Here is a 24,797-nt window from a genome sequence, read left to right as displayed (position 1 = left end):
GGCCTCTTAGAGAAAGGGAGGACGCTGGGAACCGTTTACAAAAGCTGGTTTCTCCGCTCAACAGGAATAATGGATTGCCCATGGGTCTGCTGGGGCCGCACGAAGGGGCCTGGGTGCAAGGGCCAGGCGTTCGGAGGGAGGCCCGGCTCCAGCACTTCTCTGTGCGGGCCGATTCCGTCAAAAACACACACAGCTCAAATGATTGTGAACCAAAGCATCTCACGACTTCCTGTTGCTTCTTTCCCTCCAAGGTTGTCAAACAACCCTTTTTCTCCTGTACAATAGGACTGAACATACAAATTTTTTTTTTGCAATATTTTATCCTGCCAAATTAAAAAAATATATTATGGCAGCCTGTTTTTGTTTTTTTTCTTTTTATTTCCAAATTCACTAACAAAAAGGTACATTAAATCCCTTTAAAAGGACAAGCTTACAGTTAAAAAATTACAAGCTCCAGTAAAAATACAGCAAGTGCCTACATCATATTAACCGACCAATATATCCATTCCAGAGGGAGGTGGGAAGAGAAAAATAAGTACAGGTCAGAAATGATTTTTTTTTTCTGCAAAGCAATAACAATATTAAGCACTTTTTTTCTACATACTTTTTCTACATGGTGTAGCAATCCCCTTTTAATCCCCAAATACAAGTTTCTATACATTTTTCTGAAATAAAATTCAACACCCAAGGCAGAAAGAAATTTACTAAAACTCCGACTTTACAGTTACTGTGACAAGAACAAATTTATAGACCCACCATTTAAATTTTACTGCAACGTTTTCAAGGAAAAGAAAAAAGGTTGTTTTTTTTTTTTTTCTTGTTTTGTAAAATGCCCAGGCATTCTCGATTATTACAAATACTGGTCCACTTTTACAGTAACCAAGAAATTTTAATATATATAATATATACTAAAACCCCATCACCGAAAGAAAACAATATACACGCAGCCACTGTGGCATCTTTTATAACCTATTAAGCAAAACTTTGGGGGGGGGGGGGGGGAAGAAATGACCTCTCGAACACACATACACACAATTTTTGTTACCCTTGTATGTATCCAATACTGTAAACGTATTTTTAAGACAGAGTGCACTAAATTTACCTTTAGGAAAAAAAATTAGCCATTGTTCCTGAATTGTTTTTGTGTTGTTTTTCATTCAACGAAATCAACTTGTCACTTGAGTTTTAATTCAGCAGTAAATCACCTCCACTCCACTCTAAGCAGCGCTGTCCCACAAACAAAAAGGGGCTGAGGACCGGTCAGCTAACAATTGTATGTCCAAGGTTGTGCTGGGTTTATGTCTTCACTTGATTGGGTCTGATGGCATTTTCATGTCCTCTATCTTCAACCGGGATTTTTTTTTTGAAAAAATTGTACTTAAAGTAAAATGTGGCTTTGTTTGTGTCTAAAGAATGTACTTTTCTTGTTTTACGTTTTTTAAAAAGTCTTTTCGTTTCAAAAAAGAAAAAAAAAAGTTTTGCATTTGTCTCAAGAGACTGAAATAGGAAGATCAGTTTTCAAGGCACTCACATCAAATCGAATGGCAGTAGAGAAACTGTCCAATAAGTTATTATTTTATCTCGTTCTTTATAGTGCCAGTATTGTGAATGCCACGCTTAGCAACACTGACACTCAATCTCAGTCGTCCCTTATTTAACCCACCTCTGGGCCAAAGAGAAGAATATGCTGCAATTTCTTGTTTAGAAGCCATTTAATTTAAATGCAAACAAAAGCTTTAAAGTGCGGGTCAACAGAATTCAAACACCTAATCTCATGGGTTTAGGACCTTCCAACCGAACGGGAATGAGAAAAAAGGGAAGCAGTGCTGGGCACCTTGGCAGGGACCTCTTCCCCTGCTTTCCCAGGAAAGGGGACAGAAATTCGCAAGATCCCACCCACCCCCGCCCCGGTCCTTAGAATGTCACGTGTGCATGAAATGAGAACGCTAACGTCCCTCTCGTCACCATCAGGGCACTTGTCTGCTTGAGAAATGACCCATCATCACTGTCATGGGCAGCAACGTGGGACTTGGGATTTTCGTGGTGGGGTGATTACAAGAGAGAGAGAGAGAGAGAGAGAGAGAGAGAGAGAGAGAGAGAGAGAGAGAAGCTGGCAAACCAGAAGAAGCCTGGAAGAACTCGGCTGGTTTCTTCCTTTCTGTGTCCCTGCAGGTCACCACCATCGACCCCAAAAAGGTACCCTCAGCCCATGTTAGCCTGTTCTGTGGCAAATGGCTAAGACAGCATCCCAGGGTACACCTCCATCTCAAGGAGGGGGTAGTGTCTGCTGGTAATGCACAATTTTAGAACCCTCCGGGGCCGTTCCCCGGGGTAGCCCTCAAAAACTCCTGTTTCTCTGGCAGTGTGCGGAGTTTGGGGGGGCCTCTCCCCCACCACGCCAAGTTCACCCCTGTTATTAATGGAAAGGCTGAAATCAACACAGAAAAGGCCCCTGTTTCTCAGGACATCATCAGTGCGACATCTCCACTCCAACTCTGAAACAAAGTGCTACACCTTTAAGATTGTTATCCGCTGTACATCCACTCCCCACCCCCCCACCCCACCCCACCCCCCCCCAAAAAAAATGCATGCCACTTTTTATTTCAGGACCAAAAAAAGGGGGGGGGGATGTAAAAAAGTAAACAACTTTAAAAGTCATTTAAGTGTTGGCTTCTTCACAAGAAATTACACATGCTTAGCTTAAATTTCAAAAAAGCAGCGCCCTCCCTCCCAAATTATAATTTAAAAGCTATGCTTCCCTCCACATTTGCTTGCGAGTCATTGCTCAGGCTTCTACTCGGTTGTTTTTTAAAAAAAAAAAAAAAAAATGAAGAAGGGATGGATACCCAACAAAATCTTTCAAAAGGAGTTTAAACAGAAAGAATAATAATAAAAAGTACCTGCACATGCCAAAAAAAAATTACAAAACCCAATAAATACAGAAATTATTGCACAGTTAAAAGGCTCCACAATTTTGACTGCCTTAACAACCCTCGGGTTTCCTAGGACTTCGCAGACACAGGTTAGGTTGGAGAGCCGCCTCCCCGGGGCCCCAGGGACGCGCGGGGGTGCTCAGTGGCGGTGACACGGAGGCAAGTGTCAGGTCAGCATTCTGTCGCTTGGCAACGGTTCCACTGTACAGGGGCGGGGGGGCGGGGGGGGCCCGGCCCGCGCACGCGCGCGCGCGCACGCGCATGCGCTTAGCTCCTCTCGGCTTGCTCGATTTTGACGTCGTTAGTCAGCAAGTGCTCGCCGTGCCACTTTTTCATGTGTTTCTCCAGGGTGCTGTAGACGCTGAAGGGCATCTGGCAGATGTCGCAGCGGTACACCTCCTTGCCGATCTGCCCGTGCGTCTTCATGTGGCGCGTGAGCTTGCTGCTCTGCGCGCACGCGTAGTTGCACAGCTCGCACTTGTAAGGCCGCTCGCCGGTGTGGCTCCGCCGGTGCACCGTCAGGTTGCTGCAGTTCTTGAACACCTTGCCGCAGTACTCGCACGTGTCGCTGCGGCGGCCCTCCTTGGAGCTCGGCCGCCCGGGCCCGGGGCCGCCCAGGTGCGGCGTGCTGCCGCCGCTGGCCGTGCCGCTGCGCCCCGACAGGCCGCCGTCCAGCAGGTCCCCCGGCGGCGTGGAGAAGCGCAGGCTGCCGTTCTCGGACGAGTGCTCGGAGGACGTGGCGAAGGGCGACTGGCGCGCGTCCGTGAAGCCCAGGAAGGGGTCCTTCATGAAGTGCCGCGACGCCGCGTAGCCCACCAGCCACTGCGAGTACACGTTCTCCGACGGGATGAGCGCGGCGGGCGGCAGCTCCAGGTCCTTCTCCACCTTGATGCGCTTGGCCGCGCTGTTGAGCCCCGGGCTGGGCAGCGGCGCCGGCTTGCGCGGGAAGAGGCCCGGGAAGGGCTCGGCGCCCGGCACAAAGCCGCCGCCGCGCCCGTTGACGGCGCCCCCCGGGCCCGCGTCCCCGCAGCCACCCGCGTCGTCGTCGTCACCCGTGTCGCCCGCCGCGCGCTTCAGGAAGGCGCCGCGCTTCTGCTTGTCGGCCAGCAGGTCGCCGTACTGCGGCAGCGCGCCCAGGCCCACGTTCTCCATGACCTTGCCCAGCACCAGGGCCTTCTCGTCGGCCAGCGCCTTGGCCGCGCCGCCCATGCCGCCCGCGCCCGGCACCCCGGCCACGCCGCCGCCGTTCTCCCGGTTGCGGCTCAGCTCCGAGTCCATGCTGAAGCTCGACTCGGGCCGGCTCTCGTTCTCCAGCAGCAGCTCCTCCTCCTCTTCCTCCTCCTCCTCTTCCTCCTCCTCGGGCTCGTGGCCCAGCGACGGGTCGCTCTCGTGGTGGCGGAAGTCGCCCCCGGCCTTGAGGCCCTCGCCCGTGAGCTCGCTGGTGCCGGGCTCCGGGGAGCTGGCGGCCGAGAGGCCGTCGTCGGAGCGGCCGGTGAGCGAGCCCGCCTTGTGCATGTGCGTCTTCATGTGGCGCTTGAGCTTGCTCGCCTGCGAGCACGCGTGGTCGCACAGCTGGCACTTGTAGGGCTTCTCGCCCGTGTGGCTGCGCCGGTGCACGATGAGATTGCTCTGGAACTTGAAGGTCTTGCCGCAGAACTCGCACGACTTGCTCTTGGCGGGCGGCTGCGGCGGCGGCGTGCCGCCGGGGGGCATGGGCGGCAGCGGCGGGGTGCTCAGAAACGGGGACTTGGGGCTGGGCTGGAAGGGGTTCAGGAGCCGGTGCATAGGGTTCCCGCGGCCCGGCGACACGGGCGGCGGCGTGGAGCTGTTGCCCGCCAGCTCGCGGAGCCGGCGCGAGAAGTCCATGGCGGGCGAGTCGATGGCCATGGGGTTCAGGCGCATGACTCGGTCAAAGGCACTGGGGTGCTGGGCGACGAGCCCCATCTCCTCGGCACTGAGGCGGTGCGGGTCCAGGTGGTGGCGCGGCGGCGGGCTGAAGAGCGGCGGCGTGCCGGGCAGGCGGCCCTCGCCGAAGCCCGGGTGGTCCCGCAGGATGGGGCCCGTCATGCGCAGCAGGTTGAAGGGGTTGCTGTCGCCCAGGAAATTCATGAGCGGGGACTGGGCCACGGCCTCGGGCCCCAGCGGCGGCGGGATGGTGAGCCGCGGCGTGAGGGAGCTGCTGGCCGGCCCGGGCTCCAGGTAGATGCGGAAGCCGTGCGTGTTCTGCGCGTGCTGCAGCAGGAACCACGCGCTGGTGAAGGGCTGCTTGCATGTTGTGCAAATGTAGCTGGAAGGCTCATCTTTACCTGCGGAGACACACGGACAGAAAGGCAGAGAAGAGAGCGTGAGAAGCGGCGCGGGGTGTGCCTGCCGCGGGGCCACTGACCCGGAGGCGCGCAGGGTGGCGATCCTTGGGCCAGGCCCTGGTGTCCCCAGCCGGCTGGGGGCTGAAGAAGCCCGCTGTGTGGGCAGGCGGCCTGGCACAGCCCGGACCGGCCACAGGACCTCAGCTAATCCAATTCCATTGGCCTCAGTTTGCGCCCCTAAAGGAAAGGTACCCTTATTCGCGTCCGCTCAGAAGCCAGGTGAGATGTTTGTGAGAATGCCTGACTCCAACAACGGGGACGATGTCAAGGTTGGACTGCCCACACCGGCAACTCTCTGGAGGGGGTGGGGGTGTCAACCAAGGCATGACTGACACCGAGACCCCAATAATTGTCCTGGGGGCTGCCCTATGCACTGTAGGATGTTCAGCAGCATCCCTGGCCTCTACACCCCGCTGCCCACCCCCACCCCCAGTCACTAAGATAGAAAATCTCTCCAGGCATTGCCAACTGTCCCCTGGGGGGAGGGCAAAACTGAACTCCCCCCCCCCTTTGAGAACCACTGATTAGGCAATACTTGCTCCAAGGAAGTTCTAAGAAGGCAAGTCAGACGGAATCACCTTGCAAAGACTTTTTTTAAGAGAAATGGCTGCCTTGTTTGGGATTTTAACTCTAGGAAATTCTAGGGTTTCATATGTCAGCATCCGCGCAGAAAGCGCTATCAAACTTCAACGTGGACATGCCGGCGCAGAAGGAATTAGCATGTTATGAAGATCACTGCTGTGTAACAGCTGCCCCTCCGTGGCCTCACACACACTCTAACCATAACCACAGTGTGGGGTCGGCCTCCAGGGGCCATTGGCCTACATGAAGTCCTTTGCCAGGATGTTAACCGAATGGAAGAACGTCAGGCCCACCTCAGCAGTCGGGAGCAATGGCGGCAAGCATGGGTTTGCTCCAGACTGGCTCTTGTGGGGGAAGGGGAGCATTGGGTACAAAGTGTCACAGACACTGATGGCACTGAGCCAGAGGGGGGAGTCTTGTCCGTCACGGGGGCAGTCATGGAGCTGAAGGTTTGGTCCCGAGCCTGCCCCCCTCAACCTGCAGGTGAGGCTGCCGCCTGGCCTACTGCTTCCCACGCCCGGGTCAGATCTGCTCGCTGGCCGGGAGGCACGGGGAACAGGACATCACAGCCGCGACCCGGAAGAACCCCTTTTGTTTTCGCCGCCTCCCCTGTACCCGGGAGACCCTCACGCTGATGAAACACGGGAACCGTGCTGGTGACCAGAACCCATGTTAGTTAGTTGATGGGAGGTACAGCGGGGTGCCCAGGGAAGAAGCCAGCACCCCCCCCCCCGCCCCCGCACCACCACTTGCCCTGGTCCATTGAAGGACTGAAATCCTGTGCAGAGATTCAGCTTTTGTTTTCCACCCATGAATTATATTTCTGGGGGGCTGCACCCTCAGCAGTCAAAACCAAGGGACTCGGACCCAATGCTGCGAATTCCACGCCGGTAGGTTAGGCTTGACGACTCCCGGGGAGCCAGGGCCTCCCCAGCCACGCAGGGTGTGTGATGTCACAGAAAAGCAGGCCGGCCAGGGCGCAGGGGGTCGATTCTGCCAGGCCACAGAGCCGACGGGGCCAGGCCACAGAGCCGACGGGGCCAGGCCACAGAGCTGACGGGGCCAGAACCCCACCCCGGCCAGCGAGGCCAGCTTTGCGGGTTTGCTGTCCTATGGGATCATTTCCCTCTCGTCTCCTCTGTCGTGTCTGCGCGTGTGGCAGTGAGGAGACGGCTGGGGAGGGAGGACGGAAAGAAAAGAGAAACTCTGAAGTTCAGCTTCCCCTCGCTTCTGAACAGCGCAAGGAGGACTTGTGAGCGAGACGCTCTTCTTTCCCCAGGGCGTCTGGGTGCCTCAGTTCCTCACTCTGGGGCCCCAGGAGAGTCGTGCCCACCTGGAAAGCGGTGGGGGACCTTCCCAAAGCCCCAGGAAGCATGTGGGGGTGCGAGGCCTCACAGCACCCCCTTCTGCATGCCACTCAGCTAGACAGAAAGTGCCGCTTCCTCGGAGGCACCCTCTCCCAGCCTCGCTTTATTAGTTACTCTCCGTGGAAGACGGAACTCGCTACCTCCTGCAGACTCACGGGAGAGCGGGCCGGAGGCCATAGTTATAATCTTCCTCAAACCCTCTTCTGGAGCAGGATAAATAAGTAATAAATAAGAAGCAGATCAATAAAAGTCCCTTTCTGGCACAGGGGCTAATAGCACAGATGAAGGGCCACACCCCACAAGGTCATAGGGCTTCAAATTAAAGGGCCCGTCACCTGGGCTTCGGCCATTCATCGAGTCACAGCACCAGCGGACCCCTCCCTTCCCCCCATTCTCCCTTTTCTTCATCTTCATTTCCATGGGTATCTCCAGGGCACTCCTGTTTCCTGCTCTGATGGCCACGCATTTTCTAGAAAGTTCTATAGCTAGCCAAAGAAAAGTCAGAACTCCGAGGCAGGCTCTGCAGCCGAAATGGCCGATTAAAACCTTTTTTTTTAAAATAAACTCAAAATGGCAGCTGCTGGGAAACGTGTAGCCACACGTCCCAACCAGCTCAGACGGTTGGTTCCACTTCTCGTTTAAAACCAGAGGGGAAGGCCCTTTAAATCTCTACCTGGGCGCGGCCTGGGGAGGAAGTTACCTGCCGTCCTTCACCATCGGGTGTAGCCCTCAAATCGGATTTCTGGGCCCCTCGTCACGCCGGGGTGAGCTCTTTCTTTCCCTGCACCCGGAAACGGCTTAGCTTCCTGGACTTCCCTCCTCCCCTGGCAACCCTCACTCGGGCGCTGGCCTTCCCAGGACCCGACAGCTTCGGACTTTAAAGCCCCCCGGCCCTCCCTGGCCCTCCCTGACAACTCTCCCCCCTTCTTTTTTAAGAAAACGTTCATTTCCGTATTCCCACCTCACGGAGAGCTCCTCCCTACAATCGCCTTGAGCACTGGGGCGCTCACACTGAAGAACTGAACGAAAATGTCAGAAAGTCTTCGAGAGCCACGCGGAGCGGTTTCCTATCCGGAACCTCGCGGCGCACACAGTCCTGGACGGCTCCTTCGCAAACGCAGCAGAAGACCCTGGGGGAGAGGGCCGCCCCTTCCCCCGCGGGGACCAGAGGTTTCCTCGCCGGCACCCCGTCCTGGAGCTCAGGGCCACCTGCCCGCGGGTGAGCTGGAGCCTCCACAGGTGACGACCCCGCCAGTGGCCCAGACAGGACCCACTTCCCACTGGGCCGCTGAGGTTCCAGCTGCGGGTCGATGCCTGGACTGTTCTGAAGTGACTTAGGCAGCAGCGTGAGGCTCGGCCTGCAGACCCGGGCACGTCGGCGGGACTGGGAGCGCGACCTCAGGCTTGGCGGCCAGAGCCCAGGGCCCGCCTTTGCCTTGCTTCCCTCCCTCCCTCCTCCTTCCTCCCACGTTGTTAAGGTCCACGCTGGATCCTCTTCGCTCTGCGGGCTCTAAAGGGAGCCCCCGTGTTTTTCTCAAGTTCAAAACCCTCCGTGATCTCTCGGCGATGAGCTAGCAGTGTGGGTTCACACCTCTGCCTCGACCTTCCCAGCACAGTGAAGTCAACCAGGTCCTTAAGCGCGCTGAGCCTCGATTTCCTCATCAGTAGAATGGGAACAACACACCTGTGGGGGGGGGGGGGGGTGGCGTCCCAGTACGTGGACACACCCTATAGAAGTCCCCGCTGCCAAGCAGATGTTCGGGTTTGGGGCTTTGCATGATTCGTGTGTGGTTGTTTTTTGTTTGTCTTGTTAATCCTCACCTGAGGATATCTTTTTCCATTGCTTTTCAGAGAGAATGTAAGGGTGGGAGGAAGGGGGGGAGTTGAGAGAGAGAGAGAGAGAGAGAGAGAGAGAGAGAGAGAGAGAGAGAAGCATTGATGTGAGAGACACACATCAACTGGCTGCCTCCCTTCGGTGCGCGGGCCAGTGCTCTAACCATTGGACACACTGGCCCAGGCTCGTTTGTTATTGTCCATCTCGGACCCGGCACTGGGTGTTCCTGGGATGCCTCCGGGCGTAGCCCTGGCAGGAATAAAACGTGCGAGGGATTCTCATGCCGCCCACCTAATGCACGGAGGTTCCAGGGAAGCCAAAACTGGCAAACGTTGAGGAAACATCATTTTGTATGTGAACAGACACCCAACTGGACTCCTGCAAAGAAACGCTACTCTCCCTCTGAATTAAAGTTTTACGTCTTTTGATTTCAAGCAAGGATGGGAGAGGGAAAGAGAAATAGAAATATTAATAATGAGAGAGAATCACTGATCGGCTGCCTCCTGCACGCCCCTCACTGGGGATGGAGCCTGTAACCCAGATATGCATGTGCCCTTGACCAGAATCAAACCGGGGACCCTTCAGTCCACAGGCCAACGCTCTATCCACTGAGCCAAACCAGCTAGGACTATTAAGGTGTGTGTTTTTAATGAGCATTTAAATAATTTCCTCGTCAGTATGCCAGTGACTGTAATAGTACCAATAAAGGTATCGGGGCCGTCAATAAAACACACACCTTGACTGGAGTCCTTCGGGGAAGAGGCCATCGCAGGGAGCTGAGTTTCCGTCTCCCCCCGAGGCCGAGCCACCCCGTTGGAAGGGCAGCCTGCCTGCAGGGCCTGGGACACACGCTGCCCTGTCCTCCAGAAGCTGGAGGCCCAAATGAGAACCTGCCACGGGGACGGCCGCCGGGGCCGGGCCCTCTGCAGCGTGCACAGCGTTTAACAGCGGGTCTGGCACGTGCACCGGCCGCTTCCTGCTGCTCACACGGTGTCGGGGGAGGCCAGGCCAGGCCAGGGCTGCATTCCTGCTGGCGCGTGATGGAGCTCAGGACGGCAGAGGCCCGCCGCCAGCCGGGGGAGGCTTCCGGCCCCCGGCTCCTGCTGCTGCTCAGCACACAGCCCCACCCAGGCACCGGTCACTCCCTTCACACGTGTCGGGGCCTGTTTCCCAGTGGAAACAGTGGAGAGAGGTTCTGTGTGTCCTCCCATCGACGGTGCTTTGATGGGACCCAATCCGGTTCCCCCACAGGCCCGGCCCCTGGAGGGGAGGGAGACCTTTCACAGAACCAATGAGCCTGAAGGGCACACCATGCCACGCAGCACCTGGTGGAGGGGCCGTGAGACGCCAGGCAGCCAGGTCAGGAGCAGGAAGCTGGGACCCGGGGCCCCTGCGGCAGCCCCTTCCCCTCGCTGGACGCCACGGTGCCCAGTGCCCACAGAAAGGGCCTGGGTCTCTGCCATCGCCATTGGCATCACTACTCCCCCTTCAGTGGAGAGACCCCTTCCTAGAAAGTTTAAAAACAATCTCCCCGCTCAGGACCCCAGAAAGAAAACGTCCGCCGGCAACCTTGGGGGGAGGGGGGATCTTGGTACGTTTCATATTTGTGTCATTTCTGAACACACACGTCTAGGGAATCTCCGACCATTGCTGCTTGTTCTGAATGCGTTCCATCCAAGGCGGCCTGACGGAGGGACGCCTCGGCAGAGCAGGAACAATAAGCCATTATTACATCCTCACCACAAGCCGGCCCCGCTAAGAGCAATCAACCTCACACGAGGCTCCCGACAACCCTGAGGTCAGAACTGTCATCAGCGCCATTTCACAGATGAGCAACGTGAGGGTGGGAGGAGGAAACGGTGTGCCGAGGCTACGCAGCCGGCTGTGCTGCTGAGCGTTAGGCTGCAACGCCGGATAGCCTGGTCAAGAGGAGCAGGGGGCGGACCGGGGGTCCCCCGAGCCCGGGGGCCTGGTGGCGTACGACACAGCTGCGTGCGCCTTGGCGTTGACCTCTGCTTCCAGCCCAGGTGCTAACGAAAACGTGGAGACGGGATGCTTTTGGCTAGAATTTCAAGAACGCGGTGAAATCGCGCTGATGATGTCACGGACAAGCCATCGCTGCCCTTTGTTGGTGGGTGCTGGTGCTGGGGACACTGGGGACAGCACCATGTCCCTGGTGATGAAGTGCTGAGCCAGCCTCAGCTGACAGAGCCCACACCCCTCCCCCGTGCCTGTGGCAGACATTACCCATCGCTGGGAGGAAGAATGCCAGGGCTTGGCAGGATTCGGAGGGTCCAGACCTGCCCTGGGCCTCCTCTGACCTGCATCACCCCACTCTGTCCTCAGGGTCACTCGGCACACTGTGACCATTTACAGCAGCAATAAAGGACACGCAGAGACCATAAGTAAGTTGCTCAAGGCCACAAGATGGGTCTTGGGTTATTTATTAAAATGTACTGTCTGGGCCAGATTCCAGCTCCCTGCGGACAGGGATCGATCAGGTCTTGTCCACTGCTGCGACGCGGGCCACCAGCACGTCCTTCAGAACTGTCGGTGGCCTGTGTGAGGGGTGTGTCTGTCCACTCCCCCGAGGTCTGTGTCGCTGAAGTCATCGCCATCGGGGTAAGGTCATCTGCCCAGGTCTGGGTGAACCGGCCCATCTCCAGTCTGCCTTCCCGGCGAGGCCAGCTCCAGCTCAGCCCTCAACGAACGGCCCCACTTCCCGGGCACGCCAGGCACAGGCCCCACGTGGCACACCCATGCTCTTCACCGGCTGCATGCCCACCCCCTGAGCATGCCGGGATCCCGGGTGACTCCAGACAGACCGAACACCAGGCCACCGCCAGTGCCCACCTTGCAGCTGCCCTGGGCAGAGGGGGCGAGCAGGCCAGCGATCGGCCCAAATCACAGAGCAAATGGCCCCCTCCACTGGGACCTCAAAGTCTGCCACAGGGGGCGCTGAGGAGGGGCCTGAGGCAGCCACTCCCGCTGCACGTGAACAGCAGCGGGGACAGGGATGGCAGCTGCGGGCTTGCAGGAAACGCCACGGGTCCCTTGGCCGAGAGGGAAGCGGCCTCACACAGTGAAGAAACCTCGCTTAGCCTCAGCATTGTGGGGTGTCCCTTCACAATACCCACCCCCCACCCCCCACCCCATGTCCGTGTGGCGGAGGAGAGCTTTATGCTTCAGATGCCTGGAGTCAGCTCAGGTGGGGGATTGGGCCCTCGGCCTTCATCAAAGCCTCAACCGAAAGCCCTGCCGTCCCCCTGACGGCCAGCTGTGCACAGAAACACCCGTGAATCCCGCCTCCAGCCGAAAAGGCGTTCCTGGAAGTGAGTGGACCCGAGGAGAGCTGAGCGTGCCCACATGCTCCAGGGACATAGGCACATGCCTTTCTCCTGCGTGCACTCACTCACTCACTCCTCGTCCATCCAGTCCCATGTTCTGAGTGCTAGCTGCCAGAGGCCCAGCGTGACCCGCCCCTCCAGGCCACAGGCGGGCCTGGGAGCGGGGTGGGCTAAGCCGTGGACACACGGGGCTCTAAGGCAGAGCAGGACCTGCGGGGTGAGTTCAGAGCGCCTGGGCGGGAGGCAGGCAGGAAACCCCGTGTGCAGTGAGGCCAGGCCGGACACAGGGACAACGGCACCTGCCCGACCAGGCCGGAGGCAGGGTGGGAGGCCCGGCGTGAGCACATGGACGGCGCCTGGGCTCACCGGCAACAAGTCTGTTTGCTGCGAGATGAGGCGGGAGGGGAACGGGAGGTGCAAGCAGAGAGGATCACATCTGGGAGGATTCCCCGGCACGCCGTTCCACCCGCTGCAGCCCCGGCTCGTCCACGGGTGCCCCACGCAGGGCTGTCCTCACTCCGCCGCACGCACATCCAAACCCAGGGCTGAACGTGCCTGCGAAGACCCTGCCCTGCTCTCCGGGCCCTGCCACTTCTCCTAAGAATGCCAGGAGTGACCCGGGACCACAGCCAAGGTCACACTCCCCTGGCACCCCAGAAACCACTGCACCGTCGTAGCAAAGGTGAAGGGCCTTCTCAACCCCACTCACACATGTGCTCCTCCCGCCCTCCGACCTCTGCTCCACGAACACACGAAGGGCCAGGCCCTGTGCTGGGCACAGGGATGCAGAAATGAGCGTCTGTCTGCCCCATGGAGCCGGCGGTCAAGGGCAAGAGGCTAACGCGGCCACAGGCGCCTAGTGGGAGCCAGGCCACCAGTCACCGGTAAGGGTGTGCCACGTGGTCCAGGACCCAGAGGAAGGAGAGACCAGCAGTCTGGGAGGGTCAGAGGATTCCTCCCAGGAGGAGACCCCGAAACGGAGTTCAGGGGGGAATGAGTCTGTCGCGCAGAGAAGGACCTGCCTGGCAGGGGAACCCGCGTGAACAGAGGCGTGGAGGTGGGATCCTGGAGTCGGGAGGAACTGGAGGTGGGATTGAAAGGGGCTTGGGATGAGCCTGAGGCGGCTCTGGGATCAGCTGGAAGCAGATCCCATTCCATCGCGTCAATTCTAGCACAGGGGGAGAAGGAAGGTTTCGAGCCCACACTCAAGACGCCTTGAGTCATCAACTGTTGGGTATCAGGAGATCTCGGTGCGGCCGAAGGATGGAGGCGCACGCCGTGGAGAGCGCTTCCGACCAGACCCACTCCTCCCAAACGGCGCGCCCATTAGGCCCAGAGAAATGAAACGGGAGGGCGGGGTGGGGGAGGGCGGGAAACACAGCGGGAGCTTCAAACCCGACCCAGGAGGATCACTGCCCTCCAGGGAGGCTCCGAGGTCACCCTCCCGGGAGCTCAACGATCCCACCCGGCCTCTCAGCCTAACCCCCGGGAAGCCACCTTCAGGAACGGGGCGGTCCAGCAGCTTCTTAGCGACACAGGCAAGAAGTACAACGGAACCGCAGCTGCAGGCGCCATGCACCCCGACTTCCCCAGGCTCGCTGTCAACTGCTCGGTTCTGTGGTCAGACCAGGTGTGCAGTTCAGGCTGAAACAAAGCAACGTCGCTGACCGCGGGGTACTTCGGGGGGGGCGGGGTGAGAACAGCCGTGTTTGCCACTAAGATGGGGGAGCCGGGGGCAGGACCCACGGAGCGGCTTTAAATGTGGTAACTCATGTACGACATTCTCGAAAAACTAGGCCTGTTTCTCTAGATCCGCGGTCACCAACCGGTGGCCCGCGGACCACGGACGGTGCGTGAGGCCCGCAAGGTTGGCGACCGCTGCTCTAGAGCATCTTCATCGAGTTTTCCCCTTCGCATAAGGCACTCGAATCTGCTGGAAATGATACGTCCTCCCTGCAATCACGGGATGCATCGTCGGAGTCCCTTCAGCCCGGCATCCCTGAGAAGGCCCTACCTTTTCCAGTGTGTTTGAGGGTTCTGTTCCCCTCACCCCAACCCCCCAAATACGGGGTTTTCTGAAAGGTAGATTCTAGGACTCTGGGGGCAGGAATTTAGCAGAGAACGGGACAGAAAGCACAGAGCCAACCCTCCTTATCATTTAATGGGAAACTGAGTGAATTAAGAAATAAGCAGGCAAGAGGGGCGGAGAGGGCTGCAGGGTGTGTGTGCGCACACAGGAAGTCTGCCCCCTCCCACCCCCTACCCGCCCCCCCCCCCCCCCCGCATCGTTCATAACTCCCTTCCCAGGCAGGCCTCCGCCCTTCCCTTCCTTAACCCACACAAATCTCCACATTCCCCCCAAGAAGGATTGCAGGGGCAGTAAATCTCGTGTTAATGGAGTGTACGTTTAGCTCCGAGGAGATAATTGACGTTGCCGAGAGCCCCCGCCCCCGCGCTGTACGTCCGCTAATGCAAAGGGGACTCGTTACGGACGCACCACAAACAAGTAGTAATATATGTATATTGTTCTGAGTGGCATTACAGCCCAAGTGTTCCGGTCCGCGGGGATTGATAAAACACAAGAAAACAGCAGACATGCACTTGTAAATTTGTCTCATTTGTCTCTGAAGTTAAAGGTTATTCCCTTGTTCTGAATCTGTAATAAAAACATGCTGGCCCAAGCTTTGTGGAGAATGTTTGAATATTTAAATCGTGTATAATGATGGGCAATTACGGGGTAAAAACCGGACCTTGTGAAGGGGGGGGGGGGGGTGCTGTGCGGACCGCCGCGTGTTTTCCCGCCGATGACTCATTTATCTTTAATGCGTCGCAGGCGCCTCCCCCCAAAGGGCTGCGGGGACCCGTTTTGGGTCCCTCCCCCACGAGCCAGGAGCCAGGGCGAGTGGGATATGTTTTTTTCCTTTTCGTTTTTCAGTTTTGTTTTCTTAAGATTGCAGAGCACCTCCCTCCAACCAGGTGCCCAGACAGAGGCCACGGCCCCTCGAGGGCTACCCTGGGTCAGTGGTGGGGAGAAGAGGCCAGGCGAGGAGGGGCCTGCGGGCGCGGCAGGAATCTCCTGTGCCCCCGATGGGCGCCCCCCCCCAGGAGGGCAGGGGCTGGCAGCGAGCCCCAGCTGTGCCCACCGTGGCACATCTCCCGACCAGAGCCGAGGTGCCCGCCCGGCCCGCCCAGGTTAACCAACGGCAGCGTGCGCGTCACTCCAGCCAGCTTGTCACCAAGCACAAAAGTCATCAGCCAGCGACTGTCCTTTTCTGCACCACAATTAAGACGAATCAATACGACGTGCCACAAATGGTATTTTACTCTCAATAAGAACTCGAGCTGAGTTTATTCAGAATATTTTAGCGCGTCCCCGGGGGATTTGGGGCCTACGCAGATGGCAAATAAAGTACTCAGCCTAAGGCTACAGCACATTATGGTAATTCTAATGTCAGATGTACTTTAATATACAGCTCTATTTAATCACCCCATTATTTCACATTTCCATATGAAAAAACCGGCGGCACTCTCGCGGCTCTGCGCCTCTGCCGCGGTGCCAGCTTCCTCCAGCCGCCGGCGGCCGGGCGATGGTCACCCTCGCCAGGCGCCGCTCACAGCGCCGGAGCTTCCGGGCCTGCCGCGCGGCCAAGCTGCCCGGTGTTAGGAAGCCGGAGCATCCGGAGATGTGCCGACAGCCATGGGAGGTTACAGGAAACAGAAACCCAGCACCCCCACCCCCGCCCGGGTTCACACAAACATGCAGGGGGGCGGGGTGTGGGGTGTGCGTGTGCACGCATGTGCTAGCACATGCACGCACACACCAGGTGGTGGGGAGAGAATCACACCCGTGCTCACAACATGGTGCCCCCTCCAAAACCCGTGAGCCCAGCAGGGTGGCTGGGTGGCCCAGCGGCTCCTGCCCATGGCCCACAGGGACTGCGCCAGCTGGTTCTCATGGCACTGCCCACTCCACCACCCCACCCCACCCCCAGAAGGCAGATGAACGCAGCAGCGACGCCAAGGGGCGGGAGGCTGTGCTGGTAACAAAAGAGGAGGGGACCGCTCCAGGAGGATGGGGGCTGGGGGCTGCAGCCCAAACTGACTGTAGGATCTGCACCCGGGAGGGGAGGCCCCGGGGGAGGGGAGGCCTGAGTTCCGAATGGCCGCAGCACCTCCAGGCTGGCTGGGCCGCCAGCTGGCGGAGAAGCCGGCGGAAGCAGGGGTTTTGGCTGAGCCCAGGGAATCACTCTCACCCTGTCACGCGCACACTTGGCCACGCGGCGTTCCAAGAAAGCCCAGCACAAAACCCGCTGACCACCCAATTCCAGATTTCTCCGAAGAGGGGCTTGCTGGTGGATGAAATGGCACCTGGCACCTGACCCTGCTGGGTGCGCCCGTAATGAGTCAACGCGTGAAGCCACAGAATAGGATCCTAGCAAATGGTTACAGCGTATGTCATCAAAACGAGGCGCTTGCCTGCGAGCAGGCGAGGTCCCATTCCTCACACGGTAAAAATCCTCCAAGGGAAGAGAAGAGAACGAGGGGGAGGAAAGGAGAGAGGAAGGGAGGGAGGGAGAGAGGGAGGGCAATGAAGTCCTAACATATGTTGCCCAGAATACTGGCAAATTCCTCAAAAGTGTCCACTCACCAATATCATCAGTTACCTAATCCTGGGAGATTTGCCTTATAAGCTCAGCACAGGAAATGTTTTCAAGAAAAGCTTCTTGATTATTAGAAGGGGTGAACTCTGGCCACAACCCTGCCTGGCCATTTTGAGTCAGACAGGCCACCCCACCCCCCCGCCACCCCACCCCCCAATCGGCCACACCTGGTCGACCCTCAAACCAGGATGGTCCTGGACTTCTTTTTAAAATACACTTTGGGGACAAAATTCAACACTGGGGATTCATCCTCAATTTCCACGCCCTTTGATCCACCCTGTTATTACTGGTCGTTTGTCAACCTAAAACTAGAGGCTGCTATTACTGCTCTCCAGGCCTTTCACTGGTGGTGAGTTTGGGAGGAATAGAAGGCTAGACCAGCGGTTCTCCACTGAGGCCCGTGCTGCCCTCCGGGGACCTGGGGCCATGTGCTAAGGCGGTTTTGATGCCACCCGGGAGGGGGTGCTGCTGGCACCGAGGGGGTAGAGGCCGGGGTGCCATGAGACAGCATGTAACCAAGAACCAACCGGCCCCAAAGCCGAGTGCTGGGGTTGCACCGTGCTGGGCTCCTGCGTGCACTTCAGCTTGACCCTGCAGAGCAGACTGCAAGAGAAATGTTCTAAACTGGGGGTAAGGCAGAGAGCGAGAAGGGGTGGAGATGGAGGGTGGAGAGAAACTGAGAGACGGGGAAGTGCGGGGGCGGGGGGCCGGGGGGGGGGGGTGCTGACATCATTTACTTTTGGCAAATGAACGAACTGTGGAATCCCAGTCTATCTCATCACTACAGCAATCATCTGAATTCCAGAGGTGCCCGGAGCTGTGGAGCAGGGCCTCCTGGGGAGCTGAGCCTTAAGCAGGGTAAGCCAACCTGCGCAGGCTCAGGAGCAGGAGCAGGAGCAGGAGCAGGAGCAGGAGGAGGAGCTGTGGCCGTGCCCCCTCCACAGCCACCACCAAAACACCTCCCTGCAGACTGGGCTGGGCCCCCAAGCCAGGGAGGGCAGGGGCTGCCCTAGATTCAGCTGCTCAGATGTGAGTCTTGCCACAGTGGCTGCAGGAGACGCAAACCCAAATCTCCTTCCTGAAGTCAGAGAGATAAAAACACAATTTCTGCTGCGTACGCCACTCTCAGGCTGCAGCCACCCTTACGCGGCGGGGCGAGGGGGAGGGGGTGCGGGGAGGATGACCACGCAAGCCTTAGTCAATTTTTTCTTTAACACGATCCGCAGAGATGACAGAAAAGGGCCGATTCAGGGCCGCTCAGAATCCCAAGGCCTCCGAGAACGTGCCTCCTCCAGAATATTTTTAGAACACTCACTGGAGTGATTCCTCTTCGCGGGAGAAACACTCCAAATCAGAAAGCCCATTTTCCCCCTATTTGCAGAAGTGAGCTGGCGCGGCCGGCCGGGTGCGTGTGTTTGGCTTGGCGGCGGTTCCCGGCGCTGTCTTGGCCGCGGCTCCTTGGAGCGCGCACCGTGGACCTGGCGCTCGGCACACAGTAGCACTCTCAATTGTGCGCGCCCCGGCCACGCTTCCCTCATAACGGCCTGGGAGCTGCGAGCTCCTGTCAGGCCAGCCTGGGAATGGGGAGCAGAGCAGGGCTTTCGGGGGGCCTTCCCCACCACACTGGGGATCGTAAACCGGGGCTGCTGCTTTCGGTCAAGCTGTTAAAAGGCGGAAAACAAAACAATGCCAGCATGCTCTGGGGAGAGCAGTGGGCTTTCACCTCGCCCGCCTGCCTGCCTGCTGACCCCCCAGCACACTCACAGGCCCGGCCCCAGGGCCCCAGGGCCCTACCCACCCTCCTTCTTCCAGAACCTGCTGAAGTTTGGGTGGGAAGGGACACGGGGACTTCAGAGCCACAATGGGGCCGGGTCCCAGGACTGATAGACAGAGCTGATTCTCCTGCTCCCAGCACTGGCTGACCAGCAATGGGTGAGCGCAGCTCTGAGCAAATGGGGTTAACCCATCCTGAGAGGCTAAAGCATGTAGCCAGACAGCGCTCAACAGAGGAAGCTAGTGATTGCTGAGAATGTGACTGAGAGGGTGAGTGAATGAATGAGTGAATGAACAAGTCAATGAATGAATGAATGAATGAATGACAGCAGAGTGGGGCTAGGAGGGAGGAGGCAGAGAGGGGCCACTCAGGAGCCCACCCCTCTCCTTCACTGATGAGTAGCTGTGGTCCCACCCTCGCCATTAGGGCAGCTGCCACTCAAAAAAGGGACTTCCAGGTCCAGCTCCCGCCCCTCCCTGGCGGCAAGCACTGCAGTTATTCCGGCCTCTTGGAGAACCGGCTCGTCCCCACTGTCTCTGCTTCACACGTTCCCCTTTCTTCCTCTCTGTGTTGTTTACAAAGGTTTCATTATGTTTTCAACTAATCAGAAAGGCCCCGCTAATACACAATTAACATGTGATTATAAAAAAAAATTAAAATAGCTTCCAGAAGAAGGAAATGTAATTAAGTAGAGAATGCTTTTCAATAAGTGCTTGCTTTAACCCATTGTCAGAACACAGGCTCCGTTCGTCCACAATGCCTGAACAGATGCCAGGGGCAGAATGTTAAAAGCAAGTAAAAAAAAAAAAAAAAAAGGAACATTATTTTCTGGGGGAATAATAAGCATCGGCTTGGCACCACAACGTGCGTGCGGGGGGGACTCAGATTCCGGCTGCAGAGGGGCGACCTGCCCCCAGTCCTCTCCCCACCCTCTTCTGCAAGAATGTTTCCCTTTGAAACATAAAATAAGTGATGAAGCCCACGTCTAACGCAACCCGTGTAGCTGAGTGCAGAAACAATAGGCAGACGCGCACATTCACAAACCCCGCGGCTCACCGACGCTCCGACCAGATCGGCACGAGGGCTTGCTCTCACCACTTTTTAATCAAGTCTGGGATTATTTTGCTTCCCATCCCGTTGGCCAAATTTCAGGGGGGATCTGTCTTGAAAAGCCCCAAATCTAAAATGAGTTTTTAACCTCCTGTTCAAGAAGCTCGCTGACTAATCAAAGCATTTTGTCACTTCCCCATCGCTGCAGCCACCCCAATCCAGCCGGTAAGCCAGTGAGAGCCAGCCGTTTTATTGGCCACAACGCTTGTCAATGAAATGAGGCCGCCACGGTGGGCTCTGGTGGTTTCTGCCAATCACGATGGCCCCATAAACTGTAAACCCAACGAGTTCCCACGAAGACGGGACATGTGCGAGGAACATGGATGTCCCCGTACACAGAGCATCTGGGCTTCACCTGAATTCTCCCAAACGTGATGGAGAAGATGCGAAATCGGGAAAGCGTGGGGCCGGTGGCAGGGCTGCCACGCCGCCCACCTGTCCTCCGACCTTCCAACCTGAGCACAAAGCAAATGCCCACCCGGCCGGCGTGGCTCGGTGGTTGAGCATCGACCTATGAACCAGGAGGTCACAGTTCCATTCCGGGTCAGGGCACAGGCCTGGGTTGCGGGCCCCATCCCCAGTGTGGGCTGTGCAGGAGGCAGCCGATCAGTGATTCTCTCTCATCATTGATGTTTCTCTCTCTCCCTCTCCCTCTCTCTTCCTCTCTAAAATCAATTATATATATATATATATATATATATATATATATATATATATATATATATATTTTTTTTTTTTTTTTAAATGCTCCAGGCCCCAGACTGTCCCCAGCAGCAGGGGTGACAGTAAATGGCCGAAACCGCACCAAGCTGCCCAGGCTCTGGAAATTCGCCCAGGGCTGTGGGACCGGACAATCACTCCAGCCCAGAGGCCAGGGAGCAGGGCCGTGTCCAGCATTCTGTCCACAGGGCCACTCAGGACACTGTCTGGCGCGGCCCCATGAACCTGAGCCAGGGACCAGACACCCTGGTTCCTATTCCCAGCTAGCACCAACTCGGCGGTTCTTAGCTAAAGTGACGGGGACGGGGTGACATGCCCCATCTGCACAGTGATGCCGAGGGGAAGACCACTGCGCTGTGTCTTTGAGGGAGAAAAGTGAGATTCAAAGGGTTTGTGTGGCCGCCCGAGGGTCTGTTGTGTAAAGGAGCCCAGACCCAGGCCTGGAAGATTTGGCTCAAGAGCCTGTCGCCCTAGGCTGCCCGGCACGAAGAAAGGACTTCCCAAGGTCACACACAGGGTGAGTGAGCCCAGCCCTGGTTCCCAACCCCGCCTCCTTCTGAGTGCCGCTGGCCAAACACACCTCAGGACCAACGCAGCTGGTCCGCTCGGGCCCAGGCCTCCTTCTGGAAGGAGCGGGAGAGAAGCCACCAGCGGCTCCCCGACATTCCCCATGTGTTCCTCATGGGGGTGCCCCAGGAACCCCGTCTCACAGATGAGGCCAGAACACTGAAGGCAAATGACACACCCATAGCCTGCATTCCCAGCCCAGCATCCTGACCTCGCTCCCTCCCACCTCATAACTCCCCTCACTCCAAGACCCAGCACACGTCCCTGGCCCACAGCACCCCCAAAGAAACGGCCTGCCCTCGCCAAGCACTTGCTGAGGGGTCTCAGTGTGTCTTCACTAACCCTTGCTAGGCTCGTCACCTCGATTCCAAAGGGAGAATCCACGGCTCAGAGAGGTAAAGCAACCTGCCTGAGGCCACACAGCTCAGACCCACCCAAGGTCTGCAGTTCAGAGGGTGCTCAAAACAAATGTAAATAAGTTTCCGTGTGATAGCACCCTGCCCCCCTCCTCACTCCCCCCACCCCAAACTCCCCTCCCCTCTGCAAGGATGGCAGGCCTCTCCAGAGCAGGAGATCCCGTCCATCCCCATAGCTTTTCACCATGTGCACCCTCCAACACACAGTAGGTGCTCTGCCAACACCTGCTGGACGGAACGGAAACGCCTCTCCTGCCTGCCTCCGAGAAGAGCCCTTAAAATCCTGCAGTCGGCGCCCGCCCCGAGCGTCTGCACAGCGCAGCGAGAACTGACAATCCTTCCTAGATAAATATCTGGAAAGAAGTCGGGAAACAATTAAAACTAGAAGCTAATAAATGATGAAGAAGCCCATGAGCCAAGTCCTGGCCCACTTCCCAGTCTTCATTCATGCATCAAAAAAACCCCAGCGGTCCAAGGCTTTGAGAGGGCAGCTGGGCAGTGGGGCTGTCCGGCTTAATATAAATGGGAATTAGATATGATCAAATGTACTCACTGCGTTCCCAACAGCAGACACTATCTCCAACTCCCCCGCCCGTGCCTCCCAGCCAAGCCCCCTTCTCGGGAGCTGTTGACAGATGATCTTGTAACCAGGCAACCAGGCAGAGGAAAGGGCCCCGGGTTCCCGCACAGGAGCAGGGGCGGCTGCGTTCTGCTCGTGGTGGCTCCTGGGTCGCAGCGGCGTGACGCCCTCTTCTAGATCTCTAAAATCAGGGGGTGGGGTACCCTCGCTGCTCACCCAACATGAGGGCTTACGTGCCCCAGCATCTCCCTTCCCTGCCCCGGCCACACCAGCCAGCCTGGCGGGGCCGCAGCTCCCTGACCTCAGGGCCACGCAGGCCTGCAGCAAAGGCCCAGACCACAGCCTTTCCCGAGGGGCCCTCTCTTTGCAGGAGCCCATCCCCCTGTCCCACGGCATCTGCAGCTGTTTGGACAAACGCTCCCACGATGCCAGTGGACCAGCGTCTCAGAGGTTCCGCGGGCTCAGCTGCACTTTGGGGAACCGTGTCTAGGCATAGAGAACGCTTTGGGTCTGTGGGAGCAGGGAACAGAAAAGGGATCTTGGGGTTCTTGGCCGAGGAAACGGACGCTCTCTGAGCCCTGAGCGTGTGCAGTCAGCCGCTCTAAAACAATCAACACGCTTTCGAGGTCCTAGCAGACACTTGGAAAGCTGAGCAGCGGGCATAAGCCAGGCGTCTTCACACCCCAGGGGACACTGCGTCCCCCGGGGTTAGGCGGGTGTGGTCATCATCATACCGATCTGGGTAAGATCCACGCTCGGGGCTAGAGGCGGCAGAAGGATCGTTTTCCAAGAGCCTACTACGTGCGAGGAACGGGGCCAAAGGTTTCACAAACGTGACCTTGGGAACTTTATTTTCACATCTGGATGCACACCTAGGCCCCTGCTTCTGAACCAGGTGTCAGATGGATGTCTCTCTGCCTGAGCAACAACCTCTGAACCAGGAGGTCACGGTTTGATTCCCGGTCAGGGCACAGGCCCGGGTTGTGGGCTCCATCCCCAGAGGGGGGCGTGCAGGAGGCAGCCAATCAGTGATCCTCTCATCATTGATGTTTCTCTCTCTCCTTCTTCCTTCTCTGAAATCAATAAAAAAAATATTTTTTTTTTTTTTAAATAAAGACGCTGAAACCGGTTTGGCTCAGTGGATAGAGCGTCGGTCTGTGGACTGAAGGGTCCCAGGTTCGATTCCGGTCAAGGGCACGTACTTTGGTTGCGGGCACATCCCCGGTAGGGGGTGTGCAGGAGGCAGCTGGTCGATGTTTCTCTCTCATCGATGTTTCTAGCTCTCTGTCCCTCTCCCTTCCTCTCTGTAAAAAATCAATAAACTATATTTTAAAAAAATAAATTAATTAATTAAAAAGTAAATAAAAAAATAAAGATGTCTCTCTGAGCCCCTGGCCTGCGTTAGCGGTTTCCTTGTTTTAGGGCACTGGGTAGGGTTACAATTGTTGGCAGCGAGTCGGACACAGACAGCAGACGAGCGAGAAGGGGCCATGGTGGAAGGCATGCCTGCAGTGGGCCTGGCGTGTACCCGCTCCATCCCCAGGGCCTCAGCACCGCCTGCCCCTGCTTGCTCGCCAGCCGAAGTCGGTATGCAAAGCAGGTGCAGACCCTGAATTCAGGGCATAGCTGTCATTTCATTCCTTTCTCTCCAATAACCACAGTGCACTTCATAATGAGAATGAGTGAAGGTGGAAAATTAAAAATTGGAAAGAGAATAATTTTGTTCCAGGGGGCAGGCCTCCAGGATGTTCCTGTGGATATCGGAGGGTGAGGGCGGGGGCACCCCAGGGAGGAAATGAAGACCCTGTTGGGGCGGGGGGATATCGTCTGAGGATCTAATAAAGTTCTGACCACACACACACACACACACACACACACTCCACTCGCTCTTTCCAGCTGCGTGAATAGGAAATTCTTCCTGCGTCTCTCTCTGAATGGAAATGACCACAGCTAGAGACGGGGTGGACGGCTGGAGTGGAGAAGGTGCAGAAACTGGGGCCATCCACGCAGCAGATGTCCGCACCGAATGTCCCCACCTCTGGACCAGGCATCCCCCAGCCCCGGAGGAGGGGGGTGTGGGCCCCATCCGGGCCCTGACTCCAATGGGGACCATCAGGCCGAGAATGGACATGAAGCCAATGAAAAGGAGAGGCCGCTGCCGTGCACGGGAGGCCGGCTTTCCGCGTTGGAAGCCATCCGTCACGGCCGGGCCGACGGGAGGCTTTCCAGCTCGCCTCCCCTGTTCGTCGCAGGGCTGAATGGTTTTCTGGGAAACAGCAAGGGGGGGCTCAGAAAACCACAAGCTTGGCAGAGCCCGAGGGAGGGTGCCCGGCTAGGAACTCCTCTCTCCAATCAGCAAAAGTCCTAACTTCTGAAATCAATATTACTGCGTCTTCTGATTTTTAAAGGAATCTTTTCTCCTCATATGACACTCTACAGATAACAGACCAGGATATGAAGAACGTAGAGACCATCCAAGTAACTTGCGTTAAAATTTCTGAGTTTGCTTTCAGTCCCCCTGCTGTGGACTTAAGACGCGC

General features: G+C 57.2%; 1 protein-coding gene across 3 annotated transcripts in view; it reads right to left on the bottom strand.

The window, feature by feature from the left end:
• Window positions 1-3,200: 3,200 nt before the first annotated feature.
• BCL11B (BCL11 transcription factor B) overlaps window positions 3,201-24,797 on the bottom strand; it is a gene marked incomplete at both ends in the record, with an annotated part of 89,551 nt that continues 67,954 nt past the window's right edge. For all 3 annotated transcript variants that reach the window (XM_079769795.1, XM_079769796.1, XM_079769797.1), the window contains one exon: window positions 3,201-5,239. In XM_079769795.1, coding sequence (XP_079625921.1) covers window positions 3,201-5,239 — 2,039 coding nt within the window. The remainder of the gene's footprint in view (window positions 5,240-24,797) is intronic.

This window comes from Cnephaeus nilssonii (genome assembly GCF_951640355.1).
Source record: "Cnephaeus nilssonii genome assembly, chromosome: 4".
NCBI lineage: Eukaryota > Metazoa > Chordata > Mammalia > Chiroptera > Vespertilionidae > Cnephaeus > Cnephaeus nilssonii.
Note: the sequence above shows the minus strand (reverse complement) of the source record. Positions and strands in the feature narration are given on the sequence as shown.